This window comes from Neofelis nebulosa, chromosome 2 (genome assembly GCF_028018385.1).
Source record: "Neofelis nebulosa isolate mNeoNeb1 chromosome 2, mNeoNeb1.pri, whole genome shotgun sequence".
Lineage (NCBI taxonomy): Eukaryota > Metazoa > Chordata > Mammalia > Carnivora > Felidae > Neofelis > Neofelis nebulosa.
Window position 1 is genome coordinate 10957649 of NC_080783.1, and position 13759 is coordinate 10971407.

Consider the following 13759-nt stretch of genomic DNA (forward strand, 5'->3'; position numbering starts at 1 on the left):
CGAGATGTGCTAGGTAGATGTTTAGTTCAGATAAATTATTTGCATTTTAAAATTAGATTCACTATCGTTTATTCCTGATAATTTTGAGTGCTTAACTTGCTTTTCAACTCCTCTAAAATAATTGAAGTACTCAGACCCCAAACGTGTGTGTCTACCCCCTTTCTTTTGTGCAAAGGTCTATGGCTTTAAGGAGAGGAGAAAGGCAATCACTGGAGGTTTATTTTCTTTTATTACCTTAAAGGTGAAAAATTGGAAATAACCCTTAATGAAAGCTAGTTGAAGAGTTAAAACACAAATTTCTACAAAATTTAAACCCATGCAAGGTTTATATTCAATTTATCAAGTCTATAGCATTTGGTTCTTATGCCATAGTCAAAGATGAGTTGTTTCGTCACATCCGAAGGAAGATTTTTGTCAATTAACTGATACACTTTTCAACACTGGCAAAAAGTACATTTCTGGCTGACTTTTTTTAATGTTTAAAGTAAAGCTAATCCATATATCCACTTAAGTACTGTGTTGAGAAACTGAAATTATGCATCGGATTCTAGTGGTTGCTTTGTACACGTAAAACTTAGTATTTACTCTTTCTGATTCAAGATCCTTTTTCCCATAAAAGAGGTTCTGTGGTGTCTAGGTCTGTAAGTTCTCTCAAACAGCACTATTCATATTTAGGAACTTAAATGATAACGATTAAGTAGTGGTTGATGTTTTTAACCTCCCTACATGTCTGCTTTAAATTTTTTTTTTTTACTCCCATGTATGCCTTTGGCTCCCAGTTTCATGTCTGTTGCAAACATCCACTGTTTCATGGTGTGGAGTAAGGCAGCACTCTACCCATGGTGTGAATTTTGATGAATTAAGTCAGAACTACTTCTGGGAATAAGAAGGAAGGCATTTCTTCATCAAATGTCTTATCTCCCTGAAAGCCAATGTAGCACTCTGTACTCATACACAGTCCAAACATAAGTAATAAAGATTTAGAAAAAATAATTTAATGTTGTTCATCAATAAATAATGTTTCAGCAATTAAGCTGGAACAAAGATTTATACCAAGTGAAAAAGATCTGGGCAGAAGAGTGAGGAGCTATGTGCAAGGACCCAAACTTTTAATTGCTTTACGTTGTCAGAAATAGCTGCACTTTATAAATATTCCCTCTCAAATTATTTAGATTGGGCCTTATGAAAGTGCCATTTTTGTGTGATCTAAGAGCGGCAATTTCAAATAATTCACCCTTATAGACAATAACTCAGAAATCAGTGAAATGTCATCCAATTTGCTCTGATGTTCTTTACTTTATGTTTCATTTAGTCTTCGTAGACATTCTCCAGAGTATTTCATTATCCCTCCGTAGACTAGAATCAAGCAAGGACAGAGCTGGCTTTGAAGCTCGGCTTCTCTGTAGGCAAAGCACAACCTCCTGCCTCCCCCACACTATTGTGTCTCAGAGATGAGAGACTGTTCCAGCCATGTAAGGGGAGAATATTCTCCCAAGGGTCAGCCAAGGAGATGACATGATTAAGTCATTTACTCTGGAGTTTCTTCCATTGTTTTTGGTGAAACTTACAGAATTTTTTCTTTAAAAATTTTAAAGTTTATTTATTATTGAGAAACAGAGAGAAACAGAGCATGACCATGGGAGGGGCAGAGAGAAGGGGAGACACAGAATCTGACGCAGGCTCCAGACTCTGAGCTGTCAGCACAGAGCCTGACGTGAGGCTCAGACTCACAAACCGCAAGATCATGACCTGAGCCAAAGTCGGACGCTTAACCCGACTGAGCCACCCAGGCGCCCCACTTACAGAATTGTTTTAATTTAAATTCAAGTTAGTTAACAGATAGTGTAGTATTGGTTTCAGGAGTAGAATTTAGTGATTCTTCAGTCACATGTAATACCCAGTACTCATGCCAACCAGTGTCCTCCTTAATGCCCATCACCCATTTAGCCCATCCTCCCACCCGCCTCACCTCCAGCAACCCGTAGTCTGTTCTCTGTATTTAACAGCCTCTCACAGTTTGCCTTCCTCTCTCTGAACAATGATGTGTCCTCTCAAAGGAAAATAGGATTATTGTCAAAGATTGAAGAACTAGAATTTTTTTCTTGTCACATGGCCTATTTGCTTCTCCAGTTCTTTGCTGTTAGTTCTTTGATCGTGACTGTTCATACGTTGGGGATCTGGGTTATTCCTGACTTCCATGCCTCAGGAATAGCCCTGTTTTCTTTGTCACGCTTTCACTGGAGCATACTTATCCAGATTAAGGAGAGTTAAATTTTTTGAACAGATAGCATCCAGGAGAGTGGTAAGAACTTATTTTTTTCAAACAGCAGTGTAGGCACAATGAATTTCGAAGGAGGAGATGTACAGAATCACCATATTTAACTTGATAATGGATAAGAATCTCATGTTCTAGATATGAGTGATTTAGGGTCAGCAAACAGATCATCTCAACTAACCACCCTCCTGAGGTCCAGCTCACTCGTCAGAAGACATGAATCCTCTGATTACTTCCCCCTGCTCAATACATGCTCCACACACCTTAGAAAAGAATTTTCCCCATTAAATCATCCCTGTTGATGATGATTCCCGTGGCTCTCTGAAATCTGGCTTACTTACAGGAGGCAAAGTGAAGAGTTGAAAGGTCATCTTGATTCCCAAAGAAACCAAATCTTTGCTGATGAATGGAAGATCCTTCACCATCATCAATGATGTCTATAATAATTTATCTGCTTGATATTTGATCAACATTTGGCTTTTCTTTGCCTGCACTATACCAGAGCATGAATCCTGAGAGTTCAGAAGTTTGTCTCGGCTCTTTATGCATTGGAAATCTAAATGACCTCTGTGAAAGAAAAAGTAAACAAAGTGGAAACAAGTCTATCCTATGCATTCTTTTTCCCTTTCAATTTAACATACAAGCAAGGTAGAGCGCCCAGATAAATTCTGTTCCAAGGGAAATTTGACTCATCTCTGCCCCCACCATCCTTGGGCATCATTTTTCCTTAATACTACCCCTTTCAGTGGGAGGAGATGATGGGAGAAAGCTCTCATCGCTAAGGAGACAAGAGACGACAGTTATAGTCAAAAAGCTTTTATGTAGGTATGCCCAAAGGGAGGTGGGTAGGGGGATGGGTGAAATAGGTGAAGGGGATTAAAAGGTACAAACTTCCAGTTATAAAATAAATAAGCCACAGAGGTGAAAAGCTCAACAGAGAGAATATAGTCAGTAATATTGTAATAAGCTGGATGGTGACAGATAGTGATTAGACTTATCGCAGTGAACGCAGCCTATTGTATAGAATTGTCCAGTCGATACGTTAAAAAAATGATGTTGTATCAGTCATCAGAAAAAAACACATACTGAACGACTCTGGTTATATGAAATGTCCAAAATAGGTCAATGTGTGGAGACGCAAAGTAGATTAGTGGTTGCCTAGGGCTGGGGGTTGGGGGATTTGCGGGGAGAAAGGGAGACTAACTGCTCATAAATACATCTTCTTTCGTGGGTGAAGAAATATTCTAAAGTTAATTGCGGTGATGGTTGCACAATCCTGGGAATGTATTAAAAAACACTGAAGTATACTTTAAAGGGATAAGTCATTGGGGCGCCTGGGTCGCGCAGTCGGTTAAGCGTCCGACTTCAGCCAGGTCACGATCTCGCGGTCCGTGAGTTCGAGCCCCGCGTCAGGCTCTGGGCTGATGGCTCGGAGCCTGGAGCCTGTTTCCGATTCTGTGTCTCCCTCTCTCTCTGCCCCTCCCCCGTTCATGCTCTGTCTCTCTCTGTCCCAAAAATAAAAAAAAAAAAAAGGGATAAGTCACATGTGAATTACATCTCAGTAAAGCACATCTTCAAAATGGAAATTTAAATACAGTGTGTTCTTCAACTGGTAAATGTATACCAGATATTGTATCTAAGTATTTCCTTTTTCTCCAAAAGAAGTGGCTTTTGACACAACAAAAATAGTGGGAAAATAAACAATTGAGTAGCATACTTCTTTATTTTTTCGGTTAGCAATAAAATTGGCTGGATGTACGGCTAGACTATCTGGCACAGTTTAGAAATTCCAGTACCTTTCACTGAGTCTCTCGTCACAAAATGCTTGACTAGCTTTCCTCAAAACAGCAATTCTAAGATATTTTTTAAAAATATTGACAGTTTAAAAAGCAGAGAGATTTGACAGTCTTCAGTGTAAGTAACATTTTGTATTTCATCTTGTGTGATCTCTGCAATCATTTTAAAGCAATAGTAACTGGATACAAATACCGTTATCATTCCAAACATCGGGTGTGTTCGAGAATGTCTGACAGCATCATGACATAACAACGTTGATGCCTAAATTGCCATTTTACTTATCATCAGTCTAAACTACTCATCCGGAAAAATGCCATATTCCTTCAAAGAGAATTTTGGTCCACGATCCTGAATCTAGTAGGCGTCTTTTGGCTGGGGTAAGAAATGAGGCAGTTTTTTTCTTTGGAAGATGCGTAGATGGGCATTTTAATACCGTCAAATAGAGGTCCCATCCTTTCCGCATGGTCAGATGACTGCATTGTTAGAAGCCGCGGAAGGAAGGGACTGAGTTTCTTCTGAGTTAAAGCTTAAGTGTATATTTGGTCATACTAAGCATTCAAATGCCGAGATTTTAAAGGCAATTTGACATGATGCTTCTGGTTAACCTTTTCTAAGCAGTGCCTCCAGATAGAATGACCACCTTCACAGGATTCAGCTGACATCAGGAGCGATGACAATACCCCGCAGAAGTCAAAGGCCCGGAACCCTGGATTAAAAGCCCTGCTGGTGTGCAGCCTCTGGGCTCCTTTTGGCGCTCCTGGATGTGTAATGCGATGACATTCGTCAACTATTGCATTAACCACCTGAAGGGCCCATGCAAAAATAAAACTGTCCACATACAGGGGCGCCGGGGTGGCTCAACCAGTTGAGCAACCGACTCTTGATCTTGGCTCAGGTCATGATCTCATGGTTGTGAGATCAAGCCCCACGGCAGGGCTCCGTGTTGGGCATGGAGGCTGCTTGAGATTCTCTGTCTCCCTGCACCCCTGCCCCACTCGTGATCCCCGCTCCCTTCTCTCTCAAATTAAAAAAAAAAAAAAAAAAAAAAAAAACTGTCCACATGCAGTGGGAGTTTGCCCCTGACAGTCATCACCAGTTCTTTTTCTCTGGTTTCTGTTCAAAATGTCAAACCTGTTACATGACATACGGTATGTCTTTTGTCTGACACTTTTTTGTCTGACTTAAAATTGCTTTTGTCTGACTTCTACAATAAATAAATAATAAATATTTAAAGCGATTCAATAAGTGCAATTAACTCACAGAAGATGCTGTGGGTTACAATCCACTTCAAATTATTTCTTTTTTCCTGTTTTACTACATTTGAATGTTAACCTTTTTCTCACAGGGGCTTGGACCAAAATAGGTCTTATATCACTGTTTTCTAGAATCTCATAGTGAAATACTATTTTATAACATGCCTATAATCTCCTCCATTTATGAAAAGGGACCTACAGTGAAATAAATAATTGATATTGCTTGACTAAATAATCCATAACACTAAGCAGAAGAAATAGCAGTAGAATGTTTAGGATCGACAAATAACTTTTGAAGACTATTTGATGAGATTATGTAAAAACCACAATCATAAAGTGGCATCATTTTCTCAGTGATACTCTTCCAACCTTTTGTTTTAAAACTGTGATAATGACAGAAGAGAGGCGTTTGCATTTGAAAGGTACGTAAAACCACAAAATTCACTTTGTTAGGTAGGCAAGAAAAGAGGGGTCTGTGTTCTCTCGGGGATGATGTGTGTTTCCGTCTATCTCGGCTGAGCATGTCTGCAGGTGCTCCGAACGGGACACAAACAGACAACACGAAAGGTATTTTATATGAAGAGAAAAGGAGCTTCTATTGCAAGAAAACTGTTAATACCTTTTACCCGTATTTATTACCAATTCTGGTTCTCAATTTTTGCTTTTTTCTGTTTTTTAGCAAATCCTTAATCACAGAACAAAGAAGCCAGTCTAAGTACTTTAAACAGTAGCAATTGCTGGATTAACATTAGTTCAGTTAATTCTATAAACTTCACTGTCTATTCCCTTATGTCCTTATTGGAAGACAGCTTTGTTTACTGATAACATTGGAATTCACTATATAAATAAGGAAAATAATTATTACAGGTAAGATGCTTGTAACACCTGAGACAGTGCTTCCACTCTATTCGTGCCTATGCGTCGATCAACAAGCATTTATTAAGCACCTACCCAATGCCAGGCTTTGCTAAACACTAAGAATTCAGTAATGAGCAAGGCCTGCCTTCGTGAATAAACCATCTAGCAAAGGCTGGAGGGAAATAAACGGTGCCCAAGAGATTATTAAGTAAACACACATACTTTAAAACAACATTTCTCTGGATCAGTTGGTACTTTTGGATTTGCACATTCGGGCATTTTACAGATGACTCAGTAGCATCACCCCAGACTGAGATGAAGAGTCAACACAGAAAGGTTACATCTTATTCCCAGGTGACTGGTATCTCAGACATTCAGCCTCCCTGCCTGCAGCATTTTCTCTGCTGAAGGGACCCCTTTCAACGCACGGCCCATAGAACCATAATGCAGACTCTCCCAGGCTGTCATATTTTAGTCACATAAAACACTCACCCGAAACCCCCAGAAACTTCTTTTCAACTTCCATCACCAATTGTTTCCTTATACCCTCCTGCAACAACACAGGGAACAGCCTTACTTGTTGGAAGGGAAATGCTAACCCTCGGGTCTTTCTCAACTCTTACGGCACAGGGAGTCCAGCATACAATGATGAGTTCCTCTTTACCTCACCTCTTTAAAAAGTCTGCTGAGGTATGCCCAGCTTCTTCATAGCGTAGAAAGACAGGCATATTGCTCACCAACTTGGGCCTCACTTCTGGAATTTCTCTAGGATGTGCCCCTCACCTTGGTCGTCGCAGCCCCTTTCTTCTCCCTCTCTTCACCTTGTGCTTAATTCAGAGCCTCTCGCCCTCACTCAGCTGGGGCTGATGGGGGCGGTGGGGGAGATCATCCATTCATGGTTTGCGCCATTGTAAATTTGTCCTGCCTGCTCACCTCAAATCCGGCCTTCTCTGCAATGCCATTGGTGGTTGACCAGATTCTCCCACTTTCCTTCTCCACCATGTCTGTAATGGCAGGCTTGTCACTTCTGTGATAACATTCTTCATAGATTCAAAGAATGCGTTCTGCCTCCAGACCGTAACTCCCTGAGAACAAGAACAATAACGCGCATTGTTTGTCTTCTCAGAACCCAGCACCAAAACCACACCCCTCGGAAATGAGGCGCATTTCCCCCTCTCCTCACCTTGCAAAACCTCCTACCCCATACCCACCATTCCCCAACTCTTCTGGACACAAGCTTGTCACATTCTCCACTTGGAGTTCGGTCTTAGGGGGTGCCTACATCTCCATAAAGAAACCAAGGCCTCAGAGAGTGAACATTTGGAGAGGAACACCATTACACAGACCATTTTGGCATGAAGTGGATTCACTCTAAAGCCTAAAATTCAGAGCCTAAAAGTCAGGGCTCCTCATGTGCCCATTCCCCCCTCCCACAAGCTCAAGTGGTTATATGCTTGTAAAATTTTCAAAATTTTCAAAAGGAAGATCTTTTAACTACAATGATCTCCTTCCAATGAGACTCCCCACTACCTTTTATTATGTTGAGGGTCATTGGAGTGACCGCAGACGTGTGTGGGGTCTGACTTGAAGGAAGTTGAGTGGGGTTGTGTATACATAAGATATTTTTATACAATTTGAGGTCACTTCTTTATATAGTTAGGCAATTGTTAGCCATACACATGTAATAATGGCTCCCAGGAATACCTTTACCATCAACAGTGGCAACTCAGCCAGACATTGATTGAGACATGTAGGTGTCAGGTCAGAAATGGTTTCACAATGTAAATACGTCCTACTGGAAACATATAGATAGTGGAGAGAAAACAAGGTTTATAGGGCAGAAGCTATTCTGTGGAGAATTCTTCCCATCATCAGACATGTGAACTTATAAAGACAAGACTGGTTTCTGACTGATGCCTGGTCAACACAGAAGTTCTCTCCTGGAGGAAATTTGTTTGATAACACTGAAAAATTATAATTGCACCATGCCTTTTTTTTTTTCTTTTTAAAAGAGAATCAAACAAGAAGAGAATATAGCCAAATTCTCATGTTTGTAGACTTGTAGCGGTATAACAAGTAATGAGCAGGCCTACAACAACTCCTATATGAAAGAACTTTTAGAGTGGTTTCCCACTGAATTTGAAAACTTGGAAAATGTATAAAATATTATCAATAAAACTTAGTGAAGTTGAAAAAATCTACCAACAGTATTAGGTTAAGACTGAATTATGTTTCTTTTCTATCCAGGGAAAATGTTATAAAACTACCATCATATGAAGCCAGAAACGTAGATAAAAAGTATTATGGAGGTGTATTAGGCAGTAGATTAGTTAAAATATCTTTTTTTCTGGAGGTTGTCATGTTTGTGATGTTTGTTACCTCTTTTAAATTTGGTATTTGTGAATGATTTCTTCTTCTAAATAAATGAGTATCCACTTTCACTTGTAATTTAGAATTTTTGAGGGGCGCCTGGGTGGCTCAGTCGGTTAAGCGTCCGACTTCAGCTCAGGTCACGATCTCGCGGTCCGCGAGTTCGAGCCCCGAGTCGGGCTCTGGGCTGACGGCTCAGAGCCTGGAGCCTGCTTCCGATTCTGTGTCTCCCTCTCTCTCTGCCCCTCCCCCGTTCATGCTGTGTCTCTCTCTGTCTCAAAAATAAATAAACGTTAAAAAAAAAAATTAAAAAAAAAAAAGAATTTTTGATTTTGTTACTCTTTTTTGTAAAAAGGTCTTCAGACCTTGTATGTACATCAGGCCCTTAAAAACCTAGATCATCCTCTCCCACCAAGATCTGGAAAGATCCGTGTGCCAAGTGTAAGCAAGCGATTGGTTTATGTCTGGCTTTGTTCTAGTCTCGGCCCAGCTGGCAAGTGTGAAGGGTTTCTTCCAAATGTAGGCAGAGTTTTACATGACAATCCAGAATGAATAAAAAGAAAGCCCATCTTCAGAGAACAAAAGACAACATCAGTGGGCAGAGAAGTCGTTATTATAGATGCCTTGCTTTGGTTTCTGCTTTGTCCTCTGCCACTGTGAGAGAAGAGCCTTGTGATGCCTGAGTCAAGGTAACCCACCTTTCTTCAAGGTGAATGGAAAACCGTCGAATCAATTCAGCAACTGCCGTTGCTGCATGTTATTCAACGCCCCTGAGGACTCATAGGTATTGAACCAGGCTTCCAAGGGCAAAGTTCCTATTATTGCATGAGTATTTGCAAACTGCTCTGAACCGTGCACTCCTTCCAAGCACCATCTACTATTTATGTCACCATTTGTGCTGCCCCTACAGGAGCTCATGCCCAGAGCTAAATCCTCCCTGTTTAGCCATCTTATTAACCCGAAGGAGGAGAACCTCTAAGTGAGAATGTGGATGGCGGTCCATGCCCTTTCTTCCCCCAAATGCCCATCAAGTTGTTCTTAACAAGCAGATAGTGTATCCTAGGGATATGCTGCAAGGATATTGTGAGTTCAGAAATCCAGAAAACCTTCCATTGATGGGAAGTAAAACAGTAGTGATCTTTACAAAGATTTAGCAATGTGTAACTATTGTAGTTCTTTTTTTATTTTTAATTTATTATATATATATATATATATATATATATATAGAGAGAGAGAGAGAGAGAGAGAGAGAGAGAGAGAGGGTGCAAGCTGGAGAGAGGAGGAAAGGGAAAGAGAAAGAGAATCTTAAGCAGGCTCCATGCTCAGCGCAGAGCCCAACACAGGGTTCTATCCTACAACCCCAGGATCATGACCTGAGCAAAAATCAAGAGTTGGGCACTTAACTGACTGAGCCCCCCATGTGCCCCTAACTACGTAGCTCTTAAAGACTTACCCAAAGTCTTTCACTTATGTTTCTTATTAAACCTCAAAAAGAAAAAGGATGGACTCTAGGAAATCATGACCCCGAACAACTAACTGAAGTCAGAAGGGTGTGTATGCTTCCAGGAATTGACCCAAACGTCCGACTAAATAGCCAAATAATTAATTTTATCAGCTTTATATGGGCAAATTACCTTGTTAAGAATAAGAAACTTTAATCGCTATGTACACCTGAAACTGATAAAACATTATGTGCCCACTATACTCAAATTCATCAATTAATTAATTTCAGAGGGAAAAAAGAATACATCTCACCCCTTTGTTCCCTAAGTTTTCTTCTCCCCATCTGCATGTGAATGCCCATAGTAGATTTTTCTCTTGTGCTGTGTTTGAGCTTCAAACTATAACCATTCTCTTACTGTTGTTCTGAATATTCTTTTTTAATGTTGTCACTGTTGTTTTCATACTCAGCCTATTCAGACACTTACTTAAGATGGCTAAAAAGAGGCAAACTATACAGCAGGATTAAATAAATCAGCTAAAACCCCGAAACAAAGAGAAATCCACTTTTCCTGCACTGTATTAAAAATGAGAAGAGAAAGGGAAGATGAGGGGAAAAAAGGGAGAAATGGAGAGAAACGTTCACTGCATTTATAAACAGAGGTTCCGGGGCGCCTGGGTGGCTCAGTCGGTTAAGCGTCTGACTTCGGCTCGGGTCATGATCTCACGGTCCGTGAGTTCGAGCCCTGCGTCGGGCTCTGTGCTGACAACTCAGAGCCTGGAGCCTGTGTCTCCCTCTCTCTCTGCCCCTCCCCCGTTCATGCTCTGTCTCTCTCTGTCTCAAAAATAAATAAACGTTAAAAAAAAATTAAAAAAAAAATATTCTATAAACAGAGGTTCCAAGGGTGACCAAGTCTTTTTTCTTATTTCATGAGTTTGGCTAACCCTGTATAAGCCTGCAGATTTTGTTGTGACTTACATGGACTTGAATACAAAGAGACTGTCTGGTTTGTTGTGCCACGAACGGAAAGGGGCGCTCTGTGGAATCCAGGGATTTGTGAGGAGGGCCTTAGAGGTTTGCATAGAAGCCCAAAGGTACAGCGGCCATTTCTGTGTCAGATTAACTACACAAAACGTGCGGGATTCTTACATCATTTTCCCCAAATGGATTCCTGCTTTCTTCTGAAAGAACTGCCACGGTTTTTCACTTACATGGCTGTTTTTGCCCTCTTTCTCAGGTTTGCTTCGTGAACCTGGATGTGAACAAGGATGCGTGCAGCACGGAGCACCTGCAGCAGGTAATGCTGGGAGCACGGACTCCCCGGGAGCTCATGACAAGGGCTGCCTGCACTGACCAGACAGCTGACGTGACGTTTTCCATAAACGACGCTCATTTCGTTGGAGACTCTTTAGCTGGATGGTGTCATCACGGCCCATTCCCTGACCGTCTCCCTGCCACCTCCCACAGTTTGCCTTCCTTATGCTTGTGATGCTTGCTTTCCCAAGATAACGGGGCCGCTCTCCAAACAGGTGCTTTTTCCTGCCCACGGGGCCTGACAGTGGCTTTTTGAGACCCCGTCTTCATCCTGTCTCAAACACCCCGCCTGGGATGATGTCTCCAAGGCTTTTCCCAACCTGCTGGATACCAACCAGCCCTTCTCTGTGGGTCTCGGGTCTGCTCCTTCCTGCTGCTTTGACGAAATGCTTGGTCTCTGACCTTGGTTTCCCAGCCCTACACTCATCTGGGGCTCGCACTTGTGCGTTCTCCAGCAGCTACATATTCCAGGCTCATCTGAGGTTGTGATGATCCCGACGTAAATCCTTGACAACGTGCAAGACGTTGAAGGACCCCTCAGTCCTTTGGAACGAGAGCTAACAAGGGGTCCTATAGGAAGAATTAATTGGGTTGTTTTTTTTTTTAACATTTATTCATTTTTGAGACACAGGAAGACAAGTGCCATCAGGGGTGGGGGCAGAGAGAGAGGGAGACACAGAATCCGAAGCAGGCTCCAGGCTGTCAGCACAGAGCCGGATGCGGGGCTCGACCTGACGAACTGCGAGATCATGACCTGAGCCGCAGTCGGAAGCTTAACCCACTGAGCCACCCAGGCGCTCTTGTTTCGTTTTGTTTTTTGTTCCCTTGCCAGTGCTGCACCTGAAGCTTCTCAAACCCAATTGCCCATACAGCTTGTCCATTACAGACTTCCGCAGAGCTTCCGACGTCATTCATCCATGTAGTACTGGAGGGATTAAAAAAAAGTGTACATATCATTTCGTTTAGGGGACTTGTGGTGCAGAGTCACAGAGAGAGAAGGAGGGACCAAAGCAAGTTGGCATCTTAAGGCCTGTGTGTTTGAAGATTTATGGGAGGGATTTGAGACAGTCTTCTTCTACAGCTAAGCATAGAAACCTGGCATCCACTTAGCTGCCTAAACTTGTGTGAACTCATCTTATCTGGGCCTCAGGCTACTTATGTGCAAAAATAAAGAAAGTAGTAACGGGACCTAATCAGTATGGGGGTGTTGTGGGGATTAAATGTACTAAAATGTAACATGTGTGCAGTCTTTAGCACAGTGCCTGGTACATAGAGCAAAATTCATGTTAGAAATTATTTTATTGTTGATATTATGATTATTGACTTTGTTAAAACAGATGATGATTAGACAAGTCTCTCATTCCAAGTTTTAAAGGAAAGAAAAAACCCCTACTATGCATACCTGTGGTGTGACAGTAATTATTAAATGTCTACTTTGGCATATTTAGAAGCAAAGAGTTTTTAAAGCTTTAAGTGATTTCCTATTCCAGTGTAAACCTTCAAGTTTCAGCTTCACACTTTGTCTAGTAATAATCTTAGTAGATTAAGTAATCTATCATTGGTGTAGTTATTCAGGTATATTATTTTTGCAAGTAAGTAGTTTGGGGGTAGTGTTTTGGAGGTGAAAAGAAATCATCTAAACTAATAAAGATTCTTCCTCTACAGAAATTGGTCAACGTTTCACCAGATCTTCCAAAACTTATCAGCTCCATGAATGTCCAGCAGCCAAAAGAAAATGAAATTGTTCTTCTAAGTGGCTTAACATCCGGAAATCTCCAGGCAGATTTTGAAGTTTCACAGGTAAGAGATGTAAACTCTTGATAAAATATTCATCAGAGATAAGTCATCTACGGTCAGCTCTTGGCACAAGTCAGTATGGACTTCAAATAGATGCTACATTTAAGCTTCCATAGCCTAGGACTCAAAAATTTCTTTGCAATCAAGAGCAGTGTTTCTGTGTATCTGTGTTTCTTCTAAATATGCCACTCAGAGTTTGACAGAGCTTCCCTTACCTCAACCCCTACCATTTATTATATTCTCAAGTTCATGTTGTCAAGTTGTACTTAAACTAGAGCAGACATGCTGGGAATTGACAGCTTAGCTTGGTTTTCTACAAATCCATTAGATAGTCAAAAATAGACTCATCTTGGGGCGCCTGGGTGGCTCAGTCAGTTAAGCGTCCGGCTTTTGATTGTGGCTCAGGTCATGATCTCACAGTTGGGAGACGGAGCACCATGTCGGGCTCCACGCTGACAGCATGGAGCTTGCTCGAGATTCTCTCTCTTCATCTCTCTCTCTCTCTCTGCCCCTCCTTCACTCATGCTCTCACTGTCTCTCAAAAGAAACATTTAAAAAAATAGATTCATCTTCTGTTTCACATATGATACGAAAATTCTAATTCATACTATATGGTCCCAGCATCCCAGCATTTCTTCTTTCTGGATGTTATTT

The 13759-nt window shown here is 41.3% G+C and overlaps 1 protein-coding gene across 3 annotated transcripts in view; it reads left to right on the top strand.

Annotated features, from left to right (window-relative positions):
• The window catches only part of SPHKAP (SPHK1 interactor, AKAP domain containing), a 161064-nt gene that overhangs the window by 109470 nt on the left and 37835 nt on the right, over window positions 1–13759 (top strand). For all 3 annotated transcript variants that reach the window (XM_058702387.1, XM_058702370.1, XM_058702379.1), the window contains exons 4-5: window positions 11232–11291; window positions 12974–13108. In XM_058702387.1, coding sequence (XP_058558370.1) covers window positions 11232–11291; window positions 12974–13108 — 195 coding nt within the window. The remainder of the gene's footprint in view (window positions 1–11231; window positions 11292–12973; window positions 13109–13759) is intronic.